Genomic DNA, 26,079 nt, shown 5'->3' on the forward strand with positions numbered 1-26,079 from the left:
ACATACCTTGAGGACAGCAGCTGTGCATGGACTGTAGAGAAGGGCTCGACGGAGGACTAGTTGTCCAGTGATCTCATTGACTAGGAAACATTCCTCATCGCCAGTATTTGCTACTGCTTCGTAACGGACGATGTTGCTCGGTGCCAGACTATCTGCGTCAGTAGCATTGACGGTGAGGATGACGCTGCCTAGAGGCAGAGTCTCGTCGACTGTGGTGGAGTGTTGATCGTTGATGAAGACTGGCGCACGGAAGTTCCTTGTGATTGTCAAAACGCAGACAGTAGTATTGAACTTGAAGGGCACGCCATGGTCACGAGCTTGTACACGGAGTTGGTACTTATCAACATTCTCCTGGGACAGAGACCTGGTGACCGACACAAGACCGGAAGAAGGGTTGATGTTGAAGTATACGGGCGAAGAGTCGTCTCCGATGATGTCGTAAGTGATACGGCCAAATGGAGTATTCTGAAAAAAAAGTATCTCATAAAAATAAATATAATGGTGACGTATTTGAAATAATGATAGACACTAATAATATTTTTAACATCAATACGATGGTATAATCATAATTAGTATAATAATTATCGTTTTAACATACCGTTGAATCACTGTCGACGGCAGCGACTTGTGTGACACTGGCTCCAACAGCAACATTCTGGCTCAGATCACGATTGCAAGAATCGCCAACAAAGACAGGGAGGTGGTCGTTTCTGACGACGTTGATAGTGACGAAGGCGTTGTCTGCAGCAGTCAGGGGGTTAGGGGCGTTGTCCCGCACGGACACGATGGCTACAAACTGCTTGGTGGAGATGAGTGTCAAGGCCTTCTTCACATAGACAGAGCCGATGCTTGGGTCGATAGCAAAATACTCCTGAGCTTGACCGTCCCCGACCATGTTGAACGTGACGTCATTGTATGGACTCTGAAGTAGACAACATGATTGTAAATACAAGAAGTTTTTCCAGAAGATTCTTTGTAAAGCTGGACGATTCCTATTTGTTTGAATACCGCGATGCCTTGGGCACACAGGGTTGTCAATAGAAATGCTGGTTCATTTACCAAATGAGGATTATATTACTTACAGACACATCCAGGTCAATAGCTGATAGTTGTAGTATGGGAAGCCCCAAGTCATGAGTTTCATATATGCTGACACTGTAGTTCTGGGTGAGGAACCGGGGAACATTCAGGTTGCGTTCAACGTTGATGAGAACTGTCGTTGTCGCTGTCAGCGAAGGAAACCACCATCTCTGGCCAGTACTCGGAGCTGCAGGAATATAAAAGATCATTTTAACATTATGTATTTGACTTAAAACGCGCATTATTGCTATACTATGAAACATAGAATTTTAAACATGTTGATTATGAAGCGGTAAATCACCTTGTACTCAGAAGCAGTGTCCGACTGAAGATCTTGGCTGTTCGTTGAAATATCGCCACTTTGTGCACCAATTGGTGAACATGTTCGAGCATTGTCGTCGCCGATAACGGTGTAGGATACAGTAGTGTTAAAAGGAGCCTGGAACAAGAGGAAATGATCAAATGAAAACAAGGTATATTTCTGCTAAATGTATGTTGGTATATATGTCATTGTTTATTTGATGACTTCATATTATTGCCAAGACATACCCTGAGGTCGTTGTCACGATGTTGAAACAGTGAAGACACTGGATCCAGCGGGGGTGTTGAAGTTGATGGTGGTGGCTTGGTACGGCTCCGTCAGGAAGAAAGGGGGTTCAAAGTTCTCTGGACGTTGATCCTGACATTAGCCAGAAGACTGGACACCAAGAACGGAGTGATCCCGCGCCAACACCTGGAACTGCAAGACAAGAAAATGGTGTATTTGGTAGTAGACGACATAAGATGAAAGGTCGTTGGACACAGAGTGTTTGGTCCTTATATATGAGGCTAAGAGATTCGTGTACCTGAACGTAGCCTGGTTCTGCGTGTCGCCAGTGAGGGGCTCTCGGACTGAGATAGCTCCTGAAGAACTGTCCATCCGGAAATAAATGTCAGACTGACGCGCGCCACTCTGCATTTCATACTGGACTGTGTTGAAGGGAGGCTGAAATAATGAAGAATGCCATTACAATGCAATTCCAAGCATCATATTAAAAATGTATTTGTTGAAAAGCAATCTATAAATATACTCATGGAGCAAATAAGGAACACCAGAAAGTACAGGTGTTCCTTTATTCTTTCCAGGTTTCTTCACAAGCTTTGTATTGCACTGTGGTGAAATTTCGAAAAGAATAATGGGAACACTTGTACTTCAGGTGTTTCCTAACTCGTTTCTATGAGTATATATAACCTTAACGTCAGAGTTCAGCCAGTACAACCAATATTTGACACAACACATTCCATTGGCGGAACAGGCAAAATAGCAGTCAAGATGTAAGAATGGGCACTCAATATCAGTCCTGACACCAGGTGTTACGGATCAAAAGTACCTACCCTTGTGTCGCTGTCAAAAGCTCGGACCTGTAGTATCGATGTCCCTACCATCCGATAGTTTCCAGAATTTCTGTTTCATAGTTGCGCTCACTGAATTGGGGCTCAAATAAGTTCCTCAAGACTCGGATCTTAGCTACTGCCGTAGCACTACGAGGTGGGGCACCTCCGTCGTAAGCTACCTACTCGTCCTATGATATATGCCATGTGTTTCCGCAGTAAAGACTAGCCCTGACAGAGATGGTGCCGCGTGACGCTGTTGAGGTGAAGTACGACGGCATAGAGTCGTCCCCGATAAGGACGTACGATATGTTGGAGAAGGCTGAGCCCTGGGGGTCATTGTCGCGGGCAGACACCTGTAGAACGCTTGTTCCAACAGGAATGGTCTCTAATGGTTTGTTCGTATGGGACGTCAACAAAGAGAGGACCGAACTGGTTGCGGTCTATGGATATAGTCACTTGGGCTAACGTTGAGCTCTGCTGGGGAGGCACGCCGTCGATGTCAAAGGCACGAACGTTGAACTGAAAGGCAAAGGAGTGATTTTTAACGTTATGATCCAGAGTGGTTCTTTGATGTTATTATTGTTTAATGCACGGAACAATCTTTAAAAATCATTAAACCGTGTAATTATAGATTTAGGCCAGTAAAATCTTACTATAAATCCATCTGATGTTATTTCTGTGAGAGGACGACCGACGGTGAACATCCCTGTGTCTCTTTGTTCATATAGAAGTACTGTGTTCCTTCAGAAGGGTTGGCGGACACGATCCTCATAGTGAACAGTGTGCTGAAAAGTGATAATGCAGACATGTTATGGAGGAACATACCCCTGACATTATGATGTGCAGATACGCTGAAACGTATTTATTATGAAACCTTGTAAGAACATATTTCTAATACTCACCGAGTCAGCATCAGTGGCTGTAACTTTGACAAGATTTGCACCAAGAGCAAAGGATTCTGGAATACGTCTTGCATAGGTGTTCTGGCGTGAATACTGGGGTTACGGTTCACCTCAATGTGGTTAAGTTGGCATAGTCCTTCTGGAGAGGTCTTGCACTGTCATAGCGCCATCACACCCAGCTGGAAACGTAACACGACAATGATAAGCCTAGATTCAACACTATATCAATTTAATTTCATTTTATCCAAAAATAGCAAAACCCTTTGAAAAAAGAAGCTGATTTAATATCTTTCTTACCACATATGATGAGGATGTATCGGTGGTTAAAGACGCCGTGACTGTCACAGCTCCTGTTCTGGAGTCCACAGCGAAGTAGCCTGGTCCAGCAAGGTATCCGATGGTTTCAGGTACACAATGCTGCCTTGTAGATCACGGTCTGTAGCCTCCACGTTGAATATGTTAGTGTCGATAGGAACGTTGAAGACGACGTTGGTTTTGTAGGGTTCTCTTCTAACAGAGTAGGGGCAAAAGAGTCTCGCAGAATATTAACAATAACGGTAGCTCTGTCTGTCTTGGCGGGTTGCGACTGGTCACTGACGATGACGTTAAACTGATAGACATTAATGGTTCCGCCTTCCAGGAACGTCCTGAGTGAGATGAGTCCTGAGGAAGGGCCGAGGTAGAAGATGTCGGAGATGTTCCCCTGAGGAACAACTGAGTAGGCAAGGATGTCTTGAGAGTCGGCGTCAGTAGCAGTCAGTTGCTGGACAGATGACCCTAAGCTCAGTGTCTCGGGGATGGTCACTTGGTAGATCTCAGTGCTGAATACAGGTGGGTTCTCATTCCTGGTTACCGAGATATTTACCTGTGTCATGGCGGTCTTCAGACCAGTAGTAAACTGACGGGACGCCTTAACGTGGAGCTGAAAGTAAAGAAATATTACCAGGTTAGATAAACACTGACGATACTGAAAACACGTTTTGCTTAGGTTATCCTTCTGTTGATGATGAGAGCCTGTAATCAGTTTAAAACTATTTCCATGGCTACTTACATAGTACATGTTGAGTTTGTTGAGGTCACTCCTGAGATCTTTCTTGACCAAGATGGTGCCGGTGGTTGGGTTGATGGTGAAGTAGTCAGGTCCACTGCTGTACCCAGTCAGGATGTAGCTCACTCCAGGCTGCAATACGATGTCAATATTAGATGGCGTCTCTATCTGTGTTGTATTCATTCAAGAAGACTCAATCGACCAATGTATATGAACTCGGAAAAAGTTGTTATATATAAATTGATCCACCTACCCCAGGTTGTGCGACAGTAGATGTGACTACAGTGTTCACTTCAGAGATTCTCGGATATACTGGCTGTGTAGCTAGGGAGGGTGAACTGAAGGGAGTCCGTGTCCCTCAGAATGCTGATTTCAACGATAGTGGTGCTCTGTAGCTGAGGGAAGCCGCCATCTTGGGCCTGAAACAATAAGCTAAAACCAAAACGAATATATGTAAAAACCAAAACCTTGGTGCTGCTGTGAAGGAAATTCCCTCATTCCGAATCAAATAGCCAAAACACAATAACAAACAATAAAGGTAGGCCATCCTTTACTCCCTAAATCCATATATGCTACTGCCATTCACAGGTTTCAGGAGAGTTATCCTTCCATCGACCGGATTGACAAAGAAATATCGTCAGCATCTCCATCCCCAATGCCGCTGAAGCTAAAGACGTTGTTGGGAGCGTCAGGATCGGCGTCTGTAGCGTTGACATCGGCGATGAGCGTACCCACAGCTGTGTTTTCCTGGATGACTGACGCGGATTACATCGTTGTTGGTGAATACAGGTGGAAAGATGTTCTTTGAACTGTGATGTCGACTGTGGTTGTTGCACTTTAAGTGATGGGACACCGCCATCATAGGCCAGGATTCGCAGCTACAAGTGGAGTGAAAACAGTTGCTGTTATATGAAGAAAGAAATTACTGATGTGTGATCTAGTTTTGTCTAAGTATAAACTGGGCGATACATGTTAATGACGTAACTCTACTGAAACATTCACTCACCTTGTAACTTGAGAGCGGAATCTTGGGCCAGATCGACGTTGTTTGCAACACGGATGGTTCCGGTGTCGTCAAGTGTGCAAAAAAGATTTGGCGCGAGAATGTCTCCGACAACACTCAGTGTAACTTGATTAAAAGGTGCCTGCAAGTGAAATATATACTCAAATTATTTTTTATAACAGTAATATATTTATATAGAAGTAATTAACTCAGTAACTTAGCTACATATTGTTTCGTATTATCAAGACATAACAAATACTATATAAGGAAACCTACTCTAATATCGGCGTCCACAGAGGTGACCTGTAATATACTAGCACTGGCACCGAGAGTCCTGGAGATGGTTTTGAGGTATGGCAGGCCCTTGAAGGTAGGAGCGTGGTTGTTCCTTGCTACTGATACCGTCACGGTGGCCGTGTTGATGGCAGCGCGTGGAGGGATGCCCATGTCTCGCCCGGTGATGGTGAGGGTGTACGTGGAAGGTCTGTTCCCGTCATCAGACACTGACCGCAGCAGAGATATTTGACCAGACAGACTGCCCACTTGGAAATTCTCCTTCGCGGCATCATTGCCAGACAATGTGTACTCGACCACATTGTTGGGAATCTGTGGATGAAGAATGATTTTAGCTATTATCAGGTATCAGGATCTTTTTGGTTTAATTGTTATTTAAACGAAATGAAAGAGTTGATTGATTTTTACAAGTCATCGCAACTTACATTGACATCATTGTCGCTTTGCAACAACACTGAAGAAGAAAGACTCCCAAGGGCTTGGTTTTCGGTGATCGCAACATTAGAGAATGTGCTCCGAACTCCGGCGGAAAAGAGGTTACGGGTGACGTTCACAGACACGACAGTCGTATCTGACAAACTCGGACTGCCACCGTCTTGAGCCAAGACACGAATCTTATAAATACCGCTGAGTCGGTGTTGATGTTGCTGTTGAGCCTGATAACGCCGGTAGCGCCGCGTCGATGGTGAAGAGGCTTGGTGCTGCATCATCCCCGATAATGGTGAATCTGATCCTGTTGTATGGGTCCTGTACGTCAGCATCTGTGGCGGCCACCTGGACCAGGCCTGGTGGACACGCGGAGTGTGGAATTCAGGTCGATGGTGTAAGGCTCACTGACGAAGGTTGGGGGTTGTTGTTACGGAGGACTGTTACTGTCACAGCTACAACAGTACTGTTCCGCGGGGGACTTCCGCCGTCACGTGCTATTACACTGAACTGAAAATAAAATACACCAGAAAATCATAAATTCTGTAATAATATGACATACTTATGGCATTAATATGAAACCGGTTATGATTTATAAGTGTATATATAAATGAAACTATAACTTAAAACAATACATGATTGAATTTATAAGCATATGTTCTTTTGTATATATTGTGTGTCCGTTGTTATCTGTGGTTCTTCTGTCACTTACTGTAAATGAGTTCTGCGACTCTCCAACAAGATTCTTTCTGACACTGATCTGACCTGAAACGTCGTCTAGGTAAAACTGATCCACGGACGAGGCGAAGTAGTAGCGAACCACATTGTAGGGAGCCTGGAAGAAATAAGAATATTCGTTTATTGCTAAACACACACACCAATCGGTATTCGCTAGAATAACACAATTCACGGGTAGAATATGCGTATATCTGGTACAGTCTACTCACTGTGATATCAGCATCGTTGGCAGCGACGTTGATGAAACTGGTTCCTGGAGCTGTAGTCTCCAGAATGGTGATATCGTAGGATTGTCTTAGGAAGCTGGGGTCGTGCAGATTGCGGTTGACAATCACTGAGACGAGGGCTGTTGCTGTGAGACGTGGGTTACCACCATCGCGAGCACGGATTCTCACCTGAAAAAGGTAAAGGGTCAATGACAGTGAGGAACATTATCAGAGGAATTGATTAAACAGGGCGAATAGGTAAATGTATTTGCATAAAGACACTTACTGGGTAGACTAGTTCCGATTCCATTAGAATGCTCTGGGTCAATCTGATTTGACCGGACTGAGCCTCAACTGTGAAAAACACGGGTGACACATCGTCGCCGATGACGTCGTATTCGATGGTGTTGTATGGAGCCCTGATGTCCGAGTCCTGAGCGTCTAAGTCGTAAACGACTGCCCCTACTGGCAAGGTTCTGTTGATGTAGGTACTATACGGTTGACCGATGAAGAATGGGGGATTGCGGTTCCTGACGACGTTGATGATGACGGTGGCAGCGTTGGCGCTGGAGAGGGAAGGCACGCCGGTGTCTGTGGCGTCAACGTTGAACTGTAACGATAAAATGACATTAAAGCTACAATTGAAATAATACAATTCCTGGATATAATTGAAATATAGTTACGTTTTACCGCCCTTACCTTTATTTTACTTACGGTAAGACGTAATGGAAATACTATTGATGGGATTATTTAACTAAATTTAACTTACAGTATAAATTGTAGCCTGGGTGTTGTCGGTCATGAGAGACTGTCTGAGGGTTACAACTCCGCTGACGGAGTCGATGATGAAGTAGTCGCGTCCCCGAGAACTCGAACTGCCTTGGCTGATGCTGAATCGGGATACATTGTGTGGAGCCTGGAACATTGGTGTTTGGAAAGATGAAATTCCTGTATAATGGTACCATGTGAGTTGTGCACTCTTATTTATAGAGTTGCGGACAAGTCCGATATATGTATGATATTGCAATACTTACCCTTGTGTCTGCGTCAGTAGCCAGCACTCTGACGAGACTGACGCCCAGTCCAGTTGTTTCCATGATGGTTTCTTCATAGCGAGCTGGGTTAAACACTGGGGCGTAGAGGTTGCGTTGAACGTTGATGTTGACAAGGACAGTTGCACTTCTAGCTGGAGAGCCGCCATCTCGTGCTTCTACTCTGAGCTGGAGGGTAATCGTGACAATATAGATCAGGAATTTATACACATGTCGTCCAAGATAGTGGAAGTATTTATGGTTGTATTTGTATTACAAATGGCAACTTCGTGGCACACTTACCCTGTAAAACGTCAGTGTGTCGCTTCTGAGGTCTCTCTGTACAAACACAGAACCAGTCTGGTTGATGCCGAAGTATGTTGTAGCCAGGTCGTCACCAACAGCCCGTAGAGTCACAGCATTGAAGGGAGTCTGGAAATACACAATCCAGCAGTTTTCATCCTCTGCATATTCATATTACTACGATGATCGAAACAGAAAGTTTCTGTGGTTAAGTTAGTTTTGGGACACGTACATTGTGAAACGAAACTCACCACAGTGTCAGCATCAGAGACAGTGAGCTGAGCGATGACAGCCCCAACACTACGCATCTCTGGAAGAGTGGCTTCGTACTGAGATTGAAAGAAGCGTGGGGCATGGAGGTTCCGTGTCACCTGGATTCGAACCTGGGCTTCCTGCGATGTCAGAGGGGGGATCCCAGTGTCGGAAGCTCTAATCGCCATCTGTAATATTGTGATATTACGATACAGATACAGATATATCTTTAGATATAATCATATACTTATTATGAATGATTGTGTAATACCGTTACATATTCATATTTCGTTCCGTGTAAATTCCACTTTTATGTCAACATACATTCAAAGCTTTAATACAATATAATATAGAATAAAATAATAATAAATAATTAATGGACTTACTGTGTAAACTGAGTTCTGGGTCGTGTCGAGTGTGAGGGATTTTTTCACCGACACATCACCAGATACGGCGTCAAGGAAGAAGAATTCGTCAGCCATTGAGTTCGGACTACTAGTAAAGGAATCGGATGACATTGTGGGGAGAACTTAAATCGGCATCAGTAGCACCGATAGTTGCTACAACCGTTCCCAGTGGAGTGGTGTCGGGGATGACCTTCTCGTACAGTGTAGGGGAGATAACTGGTGCATTGAGATTCCTCCTGATGGTGACAGTGACAACAGTGGTGTTACTTCTTGGAATAGGTAGACCATTATCGTAGGCTCGAACCCTCACGTAGAATGTACTCTCGGCCACGCCAACCAATGATTGCGATATGGACAGTGTTCCCGTGGTTTGGGCAATATTAAAATAAACAGGGGCAGCGTCGTCTCCGATAATTTCATAGTTCACACGTTCAAACGTATTCTGCCGGATCATTATCCAAAGCTGTAACCGTGACCACTGAAGAACCTATTGCGAGATTCTCCGAGATTGGACGAGAGTATGGAGTATCCATGAAGAAAGGAGTAAACTTATTACGCAGGACATTAACCAGAACCGTGGCCGTGTTGGTGGCTGGTCTCTGAGGCTGGGCATCGTCTGTGACGCGGACTAGCAAGGTGTATTGCTGCGCTGTGTCCTGAAGGAGAGAGGTCTTCAATCGGATGTGACCACTGTTTGCGTCAACTGAGAAGTAGGTCATGGCAGAACTGTCTCCAACCAGACTGTAAACCTCTGTATTGTAGGGAGCCTGTAAGTGAAAAACATTCAAGTATATATACACCGAACTTTGAAACAATATTCTGAATGATTATTCTTTACGTTTACGAGCATATTGATATTTGGTCAATGAGCTTACTGCTGCATCGTTATCCGTGGCGGACACTTGGAATACAGGAGTGTTGAAGTCGGCGCTCTCGAAGATAGTGGTTGCAGCAGTAAAGCCGGGACCAGATGGGCGGAGCCAAGCTGGTGCGAACAGGTTGCGGTCCACTGTGAGCGTGACAACTTCGTAAGTATTCCTTGAGGGGTTGCCACCATCGTAGGCCATGACACGAAGTCTGTAGGAGGGAGAAGTATCGCTGGAAATGGAAGCGCGAGTCGCAATCTCTCCAGTAACAGGATTGATGGTGAAGAATTTGGGAGCGTTGTCGTCACCGATCAAACTGTACTGCACTATGTTGTAGGGAGCCTGTATAGAAAAAGTAAGACATATTTTAGATGGTATGACAATGCATCATCATGAACATCACCTGCTTGTTTTCAGTGCTTCAGATCTGACCATTCAATAGCCATAAGGTAGTACACACCCTAAGATCTTCATCATTGGCTGTGACTGTAAAGACCCTTGTTCCCACAGCAGTGGCTTGAGAAATAGTGTCCGAGTATGGAGTGTTGGCAAATACCGGTCCGAACTGATTTCTGATCACGTAGATGTTGACAATCGTAGGTAGAGTGGCCCCTAGGGAGACTGGCACACCCTTGTCCTGGGCAGCAACGGTAAGCTGAAACAGTACAAATAATATATATTTTCAGTGCATAAACAATGATTCAACTGTCTTTTAGCTACAGCATGATGTAGAAGCATAGCATATTGTAACATCCCGTGCTGTCAACGTACCGTATATTTGTCGTTGTTGGCGGTTGTGTCGTCAATGAGGGAGCGCCGAACAGAGATATCGCCTGTCACAACGTTGATGTAGAAGTACTCCAGAGCTCGAGCGGTTCCCACTCCACTATACACAATAGCATTGTTGGGGGACTGGAATAAAACCGAAACATATGTTTACAAATGTACAGTACAGTGTTTCATCAATTAGTTCAGAGAGGGTCAAATCGAAGAATAAGACGTTCGACACAATTTCATTGCAAGACACTCACCATAAGATCGGAGTCCGTAGCTCGGGCTGTGACAATAGTGTCTCCCAGGTTTTGAGTTTCGAGTATAGTAATATTGTAGGACAGAGCTTGGAACACAGGTGCCGCAAGGTTCCTATTAACTGTAACAGTCACAACTGTGATGTCACTTTTGGGCGGAGATCCACTGTCCTCGACCCGGACCAACGCTCTATACTCAGTTGTAGAATCCGTGGCTACACTAGCCCTCAGCGTAATCAGTCCAGTGACACTGTCGATGCTGAAGAAGGATGGTGCAGTGTCGATGCCGATGATGCTGTAGCTGATGTCTCCGAACGAAGCTTGTGTGTCAGGGTCAACAGCGTTGATCTGAATGACAGACGCACCAACGCCCAGATCCTGACGAATGGACCTGCCGTAAGGTTCACCGACGAAGGCGGGACCGTTTTGGTTGCGGACGACATTGATGACAACGCTGGCATCGCTGGATGCAGTTAGGGTTGGTGTACCACGATCAATTGCTCGAGCAGAGAACTGAAGCAGATAAACACATTTCAGTTTAGAACCTGTTATTTGGTTTTAAATATATTTGAATTATCAACTTCATTTAACAGATATTGTCGCGTTTAGTAAAGATGAATCTGTACTTACTACGTATTGATTAGGATCCGATGTGTCCGAAGTTAGGGGGGTCCTGATGCTGATCTCACCAGTGACCTCATTAATGTGGAAGTGTGATAACACTGCAGCACTTCCGGTCAGTTGGTAATAGACGACGTTATGTGGTGTGTGCAGGTCACGGTCGGTTGCGGTCACTGACAAGATTGGGACACCTAGAGCTTGTGTTTCAAGGACGTTGGTAGTGAAGGTTTGACTCTGCCATTCAGGTGCGAAGAAATTCCTCTGAACACTCACTAGGACGACTGAAGTAGCACTTCTGGCTGGGGAACCATTGTCAGAGGCGACAATTCGAACCTTAAAAATACAATGATGTGCACGTTATTTTCAGTATTGATACCCAGTAGATATGAAAGGTAATACTGGAACATGGATACTGATAGTACTGTTAAGGGCTTGCAATGTGAATATACTTACACTGTATCTGTCGACATTCTCAGACTGTAAAGAGGCCTGGGTTGACAGGAGTCCGGTGATGGGGTTGATGCTAAAGAAGGTCCCGGCCGAATCATCACCAATAACAGTGTATCTGATCTGGTTGAACTGGGGCTGCAAATACGTACGTCAGCATAAAAATATCATAGAAAATTTCACATAATATAGATAATTCATTACAAAAGTATCACACACTACGTAATGTACTCAAAAGAATCCTTACATTTGAGTCCGAGTCAGTTGCAGAGATCTGGATCACAGAAGATCCAACGGTCGATGTTTCTGGAATAGCCACGCTGTAGCTTGAGTTGAAGAAGATTGGAGGATTCTGGTTGCGGGAAATTGTCACTGTGACTACAGCATTGGTCTGGCTCCCAAGGGGGGCCGGGAGACCGCTGTCCTGAGCGGACACATTCACCTGGAAGGTATTGGTGGTGGTGTCAGTTGGAGAGCGCTTCAGGGAAATTTCTCCACTTGAGCTTATAGCGAAATAGTTCACAGCGTTCTGGTTTCCGATGATGCTATACGTCACTTGATTGTGGGGGGCTAGGATATCACTGTCTACTGCCTGGACTTTTGCTATGGAAGTAGCTAGTGGAAAGTTCTCCACAATTGTCGCTGCCAGTGACGTTCGGACAAATGTGGGACGGTTGAGATTTCGGTTGACGATGATTGTTGCTGTTGCTGTTGTTGCAATGTTTCCACCATCAGTAGCCACAACTCGTAACTGAAAAACAGATATTGAATAACTTTATTGGAAAGACCCAGAATATATCCTGATTTCTGATAAATAGAACATGAATATTTATGATCTGAACAATACCTGTTGCATATCAGAAGACTCACCACGTATGACAGACTTGAATCCTTTGTCAAAGTATCCTTCACAATGATCAAGCCGCTGTTAACACCATCAAGTCGGAAGAATGAAGGCGCATTACCATCCCCAACGAGTGAATACGAGATAACGTTGTAAGGTGGCTGGGTGTCCCCATCAGAGGCTGACATGGTCAGCACACTACTACCGACTCCTACGGTTTGATCAATGGTGGCCCGGTAGCTGGCACTGTTGAACACTGGAGCCTGGGTGTTCCTCACTACGTTGATGTTCATGGTGGCTGCACCCGATAATGGTGGGGTGCCAAAGTCGGTGGCCGTCACCACGACCTGGTAGCTGCTGGCACCAGACGTATCTGTGTTAAATGACTGTCCCAGGTGCAGCTGTCCGTTGTTGGGGTTGATGTAAAACAGGTTTCTGCCCTGATATGGAGCAACGCCGCTGATGCTGTAGGAGATGCGGCTGTTGGCCATATTCTGTGGAAAGAACAATACATTTGGTTTTAACCATATTCAATGGTACTGCATCAATTTCAATCAATGGATTGTGTTTCAACGTTCACATCGACGGGATACTTACAGCAGGGTCGTTGTCTACGGCTGAGGCTGTAGTAAGTACGTCCCCCACCCGGGTACTCTCCTGCAGCGTTATAGTGGTGACGGACAAACTCACAACTGGGGCATTGTCGTTTTGATCCTGAAAGTCATTCATGGAACAGTCATTAAAGAATACAACAATAATGTGTGATTTTCTCAGGTAAAATCAATTTCAGTTTAGTTCGTATGTATATCAACAGGCAGATAACTCACGATGACGGATGCTCTGACAGTCGCGGTAGCTGACGGGAGGAACGAGTTGATGCCATCTGCTGTTGTGACGAAGAACTCGTAAAAATTACTTCTTTCGTAATCAAGTGCTTGTCGAGTGTGTATCTCGCCATTTTGTGAGATGGTGAAGTTGCTAGCTCCACTGCCGACCAGTTGGTAGACGATGTTGTCGACAGAATCTGCGTCTTCAGCCTGTTCACATTCAAATGAATAATTATTAAAACGCATAACACATATAAGCTGAAGGGCTCATATCAATCAGTATTCTTATAATTTCATGTATTGGTCGTGAAATTTTTACGGCGTTAAAATCAAAGTTGTACGTGTAACAAACTACATTCTATCAGGAAACCTACCTTTATAGTAGCGACAAGATAGTTGGCCTCATTCTCCGGAACCTTGGGCTCGTACAGTGACTGTACAAAGATAGGAACGTTGTCTTGTTTGTCTTGGACGTTGATGGTGACGGTGGTAGTGCCACTGCGGCTGTCGACAGCAGAATCACGGGCAATGACAAGAACGTAATGCACCTTTTGAGTCTCGTAGTCCAAAGCTTCGGTCGTGGTGATCTCCCCTGATTGGGAGTTGATCGTAAATCTGAAAATAGTCAAGGAAAGGTAATAATAACTTCTTTCATTCATGCTGTTTTCTGGTCAGGGATGATGGTATAATTTTATCATTTCAATTTAGATATATGATATCATAAGCGGTGTACTTACTTTTCAGCACTCAGTGAGTAGAACATCTGACTGTTCACTGTGTCCGGCTCATCTTGGTCGTTTGCCTGCACAGAGAGACATTACCAAATATATCAGTTTGCATTTTTAGACTTCCTATATTGGAATTCGAAGGCCAGTATTACTGAACAAGAATGAAAATATACTGAAAACTAAAGCATACCGATACACTGCCAACAGGTGCGTTGATCACATTCTCGTCAACGGAGAAGGAGTATTGCTGATTGAGGAAGATGGGGTTGTTGTCGTTGATGTCGGTGACTACGAGGCTGAGAGTAGTAGTTGCGGTCTGTTGGCAAGAAGAGCGAGGTGTGATAAACATTCAGTTCCAACATGTAATGGTCGTGTTGAATAGTTACACTTCATATTTATATGGTCACAACTGAGCATTAGGACCCCTTATATAATGGCTTAGATATTGATATACTAGTACATGTTTATGTGTATGTATATTATATATATATATATCCTTACCCTGCTTGAGGAGTCCGACACAGAGACCAACAGGGAATAGTTTGGGCGACGCTCTCGGTCCAGGCGGGTTCTCGTTCTGACAATACCGCTGTAACAAAACAGGTTTCATAAATACTTCAGCCGTAACAGTACGTTTCAGGGCAGATATCTTAATATCATGGAAAACAAATTGCCTATGTTACTTGTTTTGACAATATATGTGGTAATGCGACAGAAGTAGAAAACAGAAAGCGGTTTACTCACTTGTTTTGCTCAATGGTGAAGTCAAAGTTGCTGTTGCCTGAGATGATGCTGTATGTCAGGACGTCGTTGTCAATATCAGTTGCCTGGCAAATAGGAAAGATAGTTCATTAAAAAATGTTTTATCATGTGTATGCCTTCTGGTTGAATACAAGGTGTAATCCAAGTCACAACGTTATGGCGAATGATGCGCGATTTACACTATAACACAATACATACCGGAACAGCAAATATGGATGTATCTATGGGAACGCCCTCGCTGATGGACAGGCTGTAGTTGGGGGATGGAATTGATGGACCCTCATTGCCAGTCCTAGTGACGTTGACAATGACAGCAGTCTGTGCCGACTTCTGTTCCCCGTCGAGGGCGTTATCAGTAGCTTGTATTGACAGGGTGTAGATGGTGTTCCGGACCACGCTCCCGACAATCTGAATACTTCCAGATACACTGTCAACTTGGAACTTGCCGTCTCCGTCACCACTGACGCTAACCAGAGAGTACGTGATGGCACCATTGACGCCTGTGTCAGCATCAGTTGCAACAACCTGAACAACAAACGGATAAGTATGGGAGCTAGTAAAAATGAAGATGATCAAATGTGTCAGATGGTCAACACTTTACGAAATGACAAAAAATATATTCTATTACCAAAGGTAGCATTTATTAGTATTGAGATTCACGGTTGATATCTGTAACTTACCGTAAGGATGGTTTGAGGATTGCGGGAGTAGTCTCCCTCTCCGACCTTGATGATGGATGTTGTTGCAGGGAAAATCGGGTCGTAGTCGTTTCTGTTGAACACGTTGATAGTCAGAGAAACTGTAGATGATCGTTTCTCTGCGGTGCTTGCTTCGGCAACAATAACCTGAAAATTATATACCGTGAACTCAAGATTTGTAAATGTTTCGGTGGCTAGTATCCCCATTTCATGCCAGTATATTGGTCATTTCAATATGAAGTCATATAGGTAATATGATCCACTACTCACAGAGAAGGAGACAACGGGTGTTGTTTCAAAGTCCAGGTTGTTGGTGTTGAGACTGATATATCCGTTGCTGTTGACGCTAAAGATGCTTGTTCCCGTTACAGTGAATGTGTAAGATTGGCTAGGGTCAGACGCAAGCTGGAAGTGAAACAAGCTCATTTGAAGGAAAAGGAAATACATGTATAAATATTGTTTTAAGTTTTTTTAATGGGTGTGTTGTTTTTGTTGTTGTTTTGGTTTAGTTCGGTCCGACTCACCACATCGCTGTCCGTTACTTGAAGTTGCAATAGCTGTGAGTTAGACAGGTCGGTCACCAGCGTTCCTACTGCGGAGTTCTCGAAGATGTAGCCGGTCAAACTTCCGGTTGATGACGTCACAGATGGGGCAAAGAGATTAGCGGAGTTGATGGACAAGACAATCTGCGCCCGTTCATACCGCCTACGATCTGACTGCTCTTCGGCCTATGAAAACACACATGTAGATGATGATTATTATTGCCAGACATTATGACAATTCGGAATCATATTGATGTATGGCATAATGGAATTCATGCACTTCCAGTTTTTCTTTGGTTCCTCATCTACATCAGACATGCTTACCCTGAGGACTAAGGTGAGAGTCTGTGTTGAGAGTCTACTGATGCTCTGTATCTGGTTAATAGCGGCCGTGTACATGTCTGACCCCGGGGGGCGGGTTCTGGGTGTTGACGGCAAACATGCTGGTGTATCCTGACGGGATTGCTGCAAAAGGTTGCACGAATATTAAAAATCAATTACAAATACCGCGCTTTCTTTCACTCTTGACAGTAATAAGGGATGTGATGACGTCTCCGTAATGATTAATCAGTAAGATTGCTTGGAAGTTTCTTTCTCTAGGTAGGCTCTACATTAAATTTCTTACTCTCTTGGATGAAGAATCTGATGGGAGAGTTCAATGTGTCCTGGTCCTTGGCTTGGATGCTAACGGTCTGCTGGGTGGGCGTGATGGCGGGAGATGGGAAGAACGTCAACTGGCCAGTCTGGAGAAAAACGTTCAGCATAAAATATAGTCAGACAGTATTCAGACAAATAAACTGTTTATATTTCAGAACTATATAACTGAACTACTTACCAGTTCATTTGAGGTGACGGTGGTGGTGTAGCGAGGGTTGTAACAGATGCCGTCGTAACGAGCACAGGATGAGTATTCAAAGACGGGGCCCAAATCATCTCCGTCGGTGATGTCGATCCTCAGAGTTGTAAATGACGTTTTGCGGTTGGTTAGCGGGTATGCTCGGTCCTTAAAGCAAAAGAAATACATTAGGTACCAAAATACAAGTACCAAACAAAACTATATTGATGTGGTATAACACTGCACTGCAGCTTATAACACTGTTCTGCAGCTTACCGAGGCTGAGATGTTGAGGACGTAGTATGCCTGGTTGACAGCGCTCAGATCTTCAAAGTCTAGACCACCTGTCACGGTGACATAACCCTCGCTGGGACGACTAATCTGGAATACCGTGCTTCCATCAATCTGAAAACAACATGTGTGAGCATAACTACTATGAATTCCACAATGACAAACAATGAAACCATTAAACGGGATGTGCAGTACGTGATTTAGAATAGAGGAATTCGAGAGATCAACATTAGCTCATGGTAGCAGTAAAATTCATAACGGTTGAACGTTATAGTAAGTATGTCTCACCTTTGCACCTGATCCAGGCACAATACCAAAATCAATATTCTTATTTCCTCCAAAATCAAGGTCGGTGGCAGAAAGTCCTTGGAAGACCGTCGTTCCAATTGGGGCAAGCTGAGAAGAGAACGTGCAGTGATAAGAGACAGCAGGAACTCTTATGACAAAAGAACGTCTTGCATCTCTTCATGAGATACCTTTCCTTATTTGTATTTTTCTGTTCAAAGGAAATTGATCTTATATGATCTTACCTCGCTGACTGAAATAGAATAGGGGGCGCCGACGAACACGGGGGCGTTGTCGTTGGTGTCCTCAATTGCAACTCGTAGTGGATAGTAGCGTGTAGTTGCTGAGATCAGAGAGTTGCATTCCATGACGAATTCGAAAACATTTTGATCGTCAAAACTTGAAGGTGACGCGCCCTGAAACACAGCATAAATCTTTATATTCGCATAGGATATCACACAACATGTTGAAACGGGCGTCAGGGAATCTTAAACATAGAGCATTCATTTATTATTTCATATAGAATCAACATTACGTGGAATCATGACCACGTAGTACGTAAACGTGACCACGTAGTACGTAAACGTGACCACATAGTACGTACATCTCTGTCGAGTGCCCGAAATAGACGAAGATAAATCCCGCTTTGGAAGTCTTCAAGTCGAAAGTAATCGTTGGGGTCGATTCCGGCTATGTTCCGTGATAATATCAGGGATACAGTAGACCCCACGGAGCCGAATATCCGTATCTGGGCCGTGTGGAAGTCGGGGTTAGCCTTTAGATCTGAAAACAAAGATGATAACGGTAAAAGAAAGTAAAAGATACAATATGCACGTTTAGGTATCTTTATAGATATAACACTGGCATTATTTTAATAATCTGATTTCATTATTTTACAGCACAACGTACCTGCTTCTGTTGCCTCCAGAATTGACACTGTTAGAGTTGAGATTCCGCCAGAATCTATCGGCGTGCAGGCTAAAACGATACACATAGGAAATATAATTAGAAAACAGTATGCAAATGTATTCAAGTGTTCACGATCCATAGACATTTATAAGGAGATGTTTAAGAATGTTCCCAATGTCCATAATCCTGTTACAGAATTAACAACTTAACCTCAAGTGAGAAAAAATGAAATACATATAAACCATGACTCACGTTCTTGTGAGAAGGCTGTTCCTAGTATGATGAGTAACAGTTCCAAGGCGGTCAGGTCGGACATCCTTAGAGTCCTCATTCTGTGTAGTTTGGGCTTGGCCCTGCAATGTCAAAAAGAAGCAGTGTAAAACACTTTCCCAAGTCAAGTTCCTCTCCGGGTAAGTGGTAAGTGTGAGAGGTAGGTACGGGCCCAACGAAACGGGTTGATCTGGCTACACCTTTCTAACCCGCTCACTATATACTGTAACCATGAAAGGTGGGCGCCGCTTAAACAGGATTGGCTGATAATCCGTTTCCTGTGCTCCTATTGGCTGAAATTTAAACAATAGGCCTAATCACAGTTTTAATCCCTTATTATGCCCCGAGCTTAGAGTTTTTTCCTACTACATTTGTAATTATCGTCTTTAGACTGAAGACTGTTAATCCCTCATTGCCTGTGGACATCGCTGAAACAATGGCCTTGATTTCAAGGGTAGACGGGTATACATGCACGAGGCTTTGAAGTGTTACTTACAGCTATTACTTGAGGTCTTATCTTAGTTCACCACCACTACTAAAATAATTTAGACAGTTTTTGTATCTGAAGGAAACACCGGGGGCTGTTGTAAGGCTATATTGAAATATAAGGAGAATTAATTTTATTGTCTGGTTGGTATTGGTCACGATCCATAGACATTTATAAGGAGATGTTTAAGAATGTTCCCAATGTCCATAATCCTGTTACAGAATTAACAACTTACTCAAGTTAGAAAAATTGAAATACATATAAACCATGACTCACGTTTTTCAATTGGGTAGACTTTAGATGTAACGTTTGTTTTGAATGCTACCGTGAGAAAAGTGTTTTCAAGATATGCTCCATAACATGTCGGTAAGATTGTGATAGTTGCTAAACATATATTGCTAATGATTTATTTTGCAATTTAATTAGGACAAAGATGGATATGTGGTTCGTCGTAAAGAGCCTGGTTGAATCATACCAACACATTGATTTCCACATGGAGCTACGGGTCATTAACATCCGGTATAACTATCGACATGTTTGTTGTTTTTCCGTATAACTGCTAGCGGAACAATCGAATTATTTCACTCATGTGCTTTTTCTGAATGATTACTCTTGTGAAACTCAAAGTACAATTAAATGCATAACAAGCGATGGGATATTGACAAGCATAAAATATGTCAACCTTATAATCTGACTGGCTGGAGTATTCTAGGCCTTCAAGTTCTATAGTACTTTTGTAAAAAGTTGTTTAAAAGGCATTTTTCCATTAATAAACAGAATCACTATTTAGATATTCAGACTGGCATGTCTGCCTGATCAAAATGCGCCAGGGCTTATAATAACCAAATACCGCTGCACATAACAATCCCAATCAAGATGGATACAAATGTAACCTACATGGAATATCGATGACAGTAAATGAGGTAAGAAGTATTGAGTTCAGCGCATGCTAATAGCCAGTGCAATATGTCGATCAGTGACACAGCTAATTTGCCTGGCTAGTACCGGGTAGCGCTACAGCGTTCCTGTTATACTCACTAATAAATCTTGTTTGTTACGTTTAAGAGTCATGTTATCATGTGTACATGAACGACGTAATAATACAGCGATCAACAGATTTAACATCATTGGCTTTAATATCTCTTAACATTAAGTCATAATTCCAGTAAGCTGTTAACCAGAATCGTGTATGTATGCAACCTTTAAAAATATCCACTGATATAAATGTATAGAAAATCACCAAGCACTGCCTATGTGTTCTGTAAATTAAAGTAATGAGTATAGAAATAAAATCCATTGACTATGAGCTATGAAAGTTATATAAAAGGATGACTTAAAATCACGATGACTCGAAGAGTTCGAAAAAGGGTAAGCATTTCGTATTCTACTGGTTACTCTCGCCACTCGTATGATGGTCCTAAAAATGTACGCATTATCGAAAGTAGTTGTCGATTTGTGTCATGAATGGTAGACGGTTTGTCTCTACTTCAAAAGATGCTTCAATTTTCTCAATATGAAACGTAGTTTCTTCCAGCAGGTTCAGATAAATTTGAATAAATAATTTACATATCGTTATTACAAACTGGAATCAACACAGTTTATACCATGTGTATTTCCTACTGTCTTAATGATATTCTTCATTCCAACACATACAGGTACTGCTACTACCTACCTTCACGTGTACAGGCAACCAAGTCTGGTGGATAATCCAAGGCAACACGCTCACGCCAAACCTCGGTATTCGGGGAGGAAAGTGTCGTATGAGGACAGAACGCCTTTGACCGCCCGTCAGTGAGTGTAGGTATTTAACCTATGGCTTGAAACGCCCCCGGCAGTTATAAGCATGTTATATCACATGGTAAAACAGGTTCCTTCCTGTCGCGTCATTAGATTTTAGCTTTGAATCTGCCAATGAAGACAATAGAGAATTTGGTCCAAAGAAAATTAGCACCTTGTCACTGGCTCACTGTATGTGCAGCTTGTCACATTTGATCCCTTTGTAGTGAGAGGTTTTCCAATTGATTTCAATATAGGATTGTGATGATATGTTTTTACATTTAACTGTTATCGACTTCTACAGGTGACATTAAAGTGACTGGAAGTTCCAGGTGAAATGTAGTTTTTTAATGAAAACAAATATTGAAGTTAGCATGTTCTAGATGAAGTATTCAACTATCGTTTCTGGGAACTGGAATCGAGTAGAGATCACTGAACATGGCAACCCATGTTTGCTGTAAGGGGCAACTAACGGGATCAGGTGGCCCTAATCGCTAAGCTAGTTGATCATGGTACCCTATTGAGTAGATCTGATCATGATACTCCTATTGCGTAGAGCTGGTTGCCTGGTCCGGGTTTACTTGTTCACACACACACACACGGAATATATTGTTGGAATACACCTATAGAGCCCAGTTTTTCCAAAATTGGAAGTCAAATGTTGATTCAAGTTCCAAGGGGGATTATTATAAATATTTCAAAACCAATCTTAGAAAAATATCTTCTTCTTCCAAAAAATATATACTACCCAATTTTGAAGTTTAGAACGTCTAACCATAAATTACCAACTGAGACAGGCCGATGGTTGGGCATTCCACGTGTAGACAGACAATGTCCACTTTGTGAATCAAACGCTGTTGGAGACGAGTTTCACTACTTGTTTAGATGTGAAGCTTTTCTCCAATTCCGACGTTAGTCTCTGAACACTAAATACCTAGAATTTCCAAATTTGTCCATCTTTAAGAAACTCTTGTCTACTACCAGCATAAGCGACCTTAAAGGCCTTTCTAAATTACTGAACCATGTATTTAATGCATTTAAAAAATGAAATATTGTAATTATCTTATATCTTTCTATCGTGTAAGCTGCTGTCTTGTATATTATGTAAGTGTATATACGTTTATCTCATGTACCGCCGTTGGCGGTTTGTAGAGAATAAAGAGTTTGAGTTTGAATAAACAACAAGCAAGCAAGCGAGAAACCCGAGGGGAAGGATTTACAAACAGACAGCGGTCGTTGGTAAAATATTCACTGAGAGACCAGGAAATGGAACTTGTGCATCATATATATGATTGAGTTGAATTTCGTAATGAAATGCCCGTTCCTTTGTAAACGCAATATTTATGGTATGCCTGTTATATTTCAATGATATATAGTAGTATATATCAACAAATAATAATGTTCTTTCTTTGAGAGGCATTTTAGAAGTTGTATAGATGAAGGAAAACCAAGTTCTATGGATAGTCAACTTCTTTATTGCAATGAGTGCGACGTTTCGGTGTAGGTACTAACACCGTTATCCAGCAAGTGATACAAAGAGTTGTAACATGGAGAATATATACATAGCTGCATAGTGTGTATATACAATTGACTAGGTTGATATACATTGGATTGCTAATTAGTGATTTGAGCAGAGCGATGGTGATTAAAACAATATGCAGAATAAGTTTATACAATAGAAGAGTTGATGTACACTGAGATGGTAATGTGAGTTGAAGAGAGCAGGTTGATGTACACATTGATTGGTTGTGATTACAATACACAAAAGGGAGCATAGAATCCAATTGGACGAGGTATGGGTGGATAACTGGTGATCTTTAATTAGGTGGTGATAGGCTGAGGAGATAAAATAACCTTGATCCCGGTTCATGGTGGGGTTGAAGCGTTGGAATTTTATGGCTTCAAGAAGTTTCCTAATCTTGTAGTCTGATCGGTTGGTTTCCAGGATGTGGATGTTGTCCCAAAGGATGGCATGGTCAGGGTTGGCTTGGGCGTGGTCGGCTATGGCGGATTTGGAGTATTTTTCTGGACTGAAGTTTTGTGTTCTTTAATTCGTAGTGGGAGAGGGCGGGACGTTTCACCTATGTAAGAGTCTCCACATTGGCAATTGATCTGGTAGACTACTCCTGTGGGAGTATAATATAATTATAATGCATGTCATTATCTGGAGAAAGTCCAAAGATTAAGGAAATAGTTAAATACTACTTTATTACTTCGCACATAGGTCAAACATTCTGTAAAGACTGTATTTGGGACCTTCGGCCTTTTACTGAAATAAATCTGTCTGTCTGTCTATAGGTATTCTCTTTAAATGGCAAATGCATTTATTTATTCAGTATCCTGTAGTTTCTCTTATAAATGAAACATATACATTCCTTTCTCTCTCTGTATATATATATATACTTCTGAACCTGCCAGTAACACTATAATGTAATTAAAATCAGTTTAGAAGGATGAAGAAAAGAGGTTGTTGTATCTGTAGTTGTAGTGTTTTAAAACTGCAGCTAATCCAACACTTCTCAGGATTAGGCTATAGATTAAAAGTTCATAATTTTAGATCTTAGTCATTTGGTTGACAAGCGGTTCATTCCGCCATCGGCACTTAATGCACCAAGCCTTGTCCGGGACAATTATAACAAAGGTGTCACTCTCTGCCGCCGGCCAATTACCGAACATTGTTTCTGTTGTAACAACATGTGTCATTCCTGGGATTACACCTGGTACCGTTGTCCCGATCTTGTCAACATAATAACAACATGCCCTGGACTAATCTACAAGGAAAATACCACCTAATTAATGCCACTGAAATAGTCCAAAGCTTCACTGAAGTATTGTATTTTGTCTTCAGGACAAATGAGTCATTAATAACGTCTGCATTTCAACCTTCCATAAACTAATTGTCAAACACAAATATGCTGGAGATCTAAATCTATAAACAATTGTAAAACAGAGTCGGTCATTGAATATGTAACCCTGTAACACAACATAATGTCATTCTGTTTCTGATCATACGCGACATACACAATATTTCATCTACATACTCCCAATATTGGCATGCTAACAGATGTTGAGTAAGTCAGTAAACGTTCACCTATATTTACCGTTTACAACAGATTAAGAAGAACCTTCATCGAAAGGGCACAAAATGCAGTAAACCAGAAGTTTATGATGTATGTTTTAATGATTCTACGATTTGTCGTATAACCGCTCTGCTCAATTTCGAACCCACTACTGTCACGAAAGAGCTACTTAATTATGGTAACTCGTAGGTGTTCCGTTTTGTCGTGGCTTAATATCCGGTTATTATTTTGTTATGACAATTTCTTAAAATACTTAGATACATGGCCTCGTTACAGAAATCTGAATGTTATGTTCACTTTCCACGGGACAATTCCAGTTAGGACAGTCATTACGATGTTCTCTCAGCAGACTTCAGAGTACTTAAGTATTATGATTTGAACTTATTTTCTGGTTCGAATGAATTTCTGTGTATTTGCGGTTAGTCATAATCCATGTATACTACTACGACACACTGAGCTCCTTTACGCGGGATTGGCGTCCAACAAAATATTGTTCTGGCCATGTTTAGTCGCCATGATGTCAAACACGTCTGCTATCTCAATACATGAGAAGGTTCTCGTTACACGTGAAGGCTAAGGACCGTGTGTGTGGTTGTATGCCACACACAGTGATATTCCAGCAGTAAAAACCTCAGTTGGAACCAGGCCATCGAGTGGTTGATGTTGTGACCACTGATCCAGGGTTCCGATGGCTCGCCATCAACCAAGTCAGCCAGCCTGACCACGAGATCCAGCAAGTCCCCTCTACCACCAAAATAGGATGAATCCCAATGGTCAAATGTTTAATACAAAAGATACTTATACTCGGTGCGTGTATCGTGATTTGAGTTCAGTGTGGTGTTGATATTTTAATGTCATCGATTTAAATGCTATAAGCCGTTACATGCTCAGAAATATGTAACTCACTCGCAACGAAATCAAATTATTGTGATCACCATATATCATGCATTGGCCCCGCCATCTAAACTTATAGGTGGCGGATTTCGATCCTTATTTAACAATGAAATCAGTTGAACAAGATGAGATAAAATGCAGTTTGAACACCATCTGGTATTTCCGATGGTCATGTAGAATCCTCACTATTAATGTTGATCTATTGCGGGGGTAGAGGGGTCGAGGCAACAAAAGGCCCTTGTAGATATGTAGTTTTTGTCTCATTTTCTTTTATGTGGACTGACGCCGAACCCTACGGCGGTTTGAAAAACGTGAGAAATAATGTCTCAACGAGAGTTTACAAAATGTCATTCATAACGTAAATTACACACTGGTGGGTATCAAGCTCCCCGACACCACCTGATGACGGCACTGCAAGGACTTTTACCAGGACAGAAATTCAGGGTGCACATTTCACGTGGGAAATTTGAAGTTTGCCGTGCGCAATGTTTGGCTGTGCGTCCTTGAAGCAGAACTGTGAGGTGTTGTCGTTTGATCACGAGGTGTGCACTTTCGATAAAGAAGACAGGACCTGCCAAATCTGAACCCAGTGTGCCCCGATATAACCTGTTAACGCTACTTATGACAACCACTCTATATGTTTTAAAGAGGAGTTTATTGTCGTCTGGGGTACATTACTTTGAAGAAAAACTACCTAAAACTTTAAAGGTAATTTCCAAGGTCATCAGTCGGGCTGCTATGCGCGCACGCAACATGCGCAGCTATAAGGTATTACGAAATCACGACTTGCATAACTCAGCTCAGCTCCCTGGGAAGAATATCATA

General features: G+C 42.6%; 1 protein-coding gene across 1 annotated transcript; it reads right to left on the bottom strand.

The window, feature by feature from the left end:
• Positions 1 to 9,152: 9,152 nt before the first annotated feature.
• Positions 9,153 to 19,063, bottom strand: LOC124286675 (protocadherin Fat 4-like). Its single transcript, XM_046723080.1, has 30 exons — positions 19,000 to 19,063; positions 18,748 to 18,816; positions 18,443 to 18,621; positions 18,084 to 18,254; positions 17,842 to 17,949; positions 17,539 to 17,667; positions 17,263 to 17,430; positions 17,053 to 17,170; positions 16,834 to 16,892; positions 16,410 to 16,613; positions 16,156 to 16,290; positions 15,868 to 16,032; positions 15,386 to 15,712; positions 15,170 to 15,252; positions 14,927 to 15,014; positions 14,616 to 14,741; positions 14,435 to 14,499; positions 14,072 to 14,312; positions 13,698 to 13,907; positions 13,468 to 13,584; positions 12,897 to 13,364; positions 12,274 to 12,777; positions 12,033 to 12,164; positions 11,589 to 11,912; positions 10,962 to 11,471; positions 10,702 to 10,842; positions 10,391 to 10,585; positions 9,940 to 10,272; positions 9,634 to 9,831; positions 9,153 to 9,506 (listed from the first exon to the last, which is right to left on the bottom strand). The coding sequence occupies exons 1-30, from the start codon at positions 19,061 to 19,063 to the stop codon at positions 9,153 to 9,155; spliced, it is 5,985 nt and encodes a 1,994-aa protein (XP_046579036.1).
• Positions 19,064 to 26,079: the final 7,016 nt, after the last annotated feature.

Source organism: Haliotis rubra, unplaced genomic scaffold, assembly GCF_003918875.1.
Source record: "Haliotis rubra isolate DU_JTF1 unplaced genomic scaffold, ASM391887v1 Scf39, whole genome shotgun sequence".
NCBI classification, from domain to species: domain Eukaryota; kingdom Metazoa; phylum Mollusca; class Gastropoda; order Lepetellida; family Haliotidae; genus Haliotis; species Haliotis rubra.

What these genes read in the sequence shown, in the direction of transcription:
- LOC124286675 (XM_046723080.1), bottom strand. Translation starts at nt 19,063, where the DNA reads ATGTCCGACCTGACCGCCTTGGAACTGTTACTCATCATACTAGGAACA. An exon ending in TGCCTGGATCAGGTGCAAAG is followed by an intron (nt 17,668 to 17,841) that starts GTGAGACATACT and finishes TGTTGTTTTCAG; the next exon opens with ATTGATGGAAGCACGGTATT. An exon ending in CGGATCCTAATCAATACGTA is followed by an intron (nt 11,472 to 11,588) that starts GTAAGTACAGAT and finishes TATCTGCTTCAG; the next exon opens with TTCTCTGCTCGAGCAATTGA.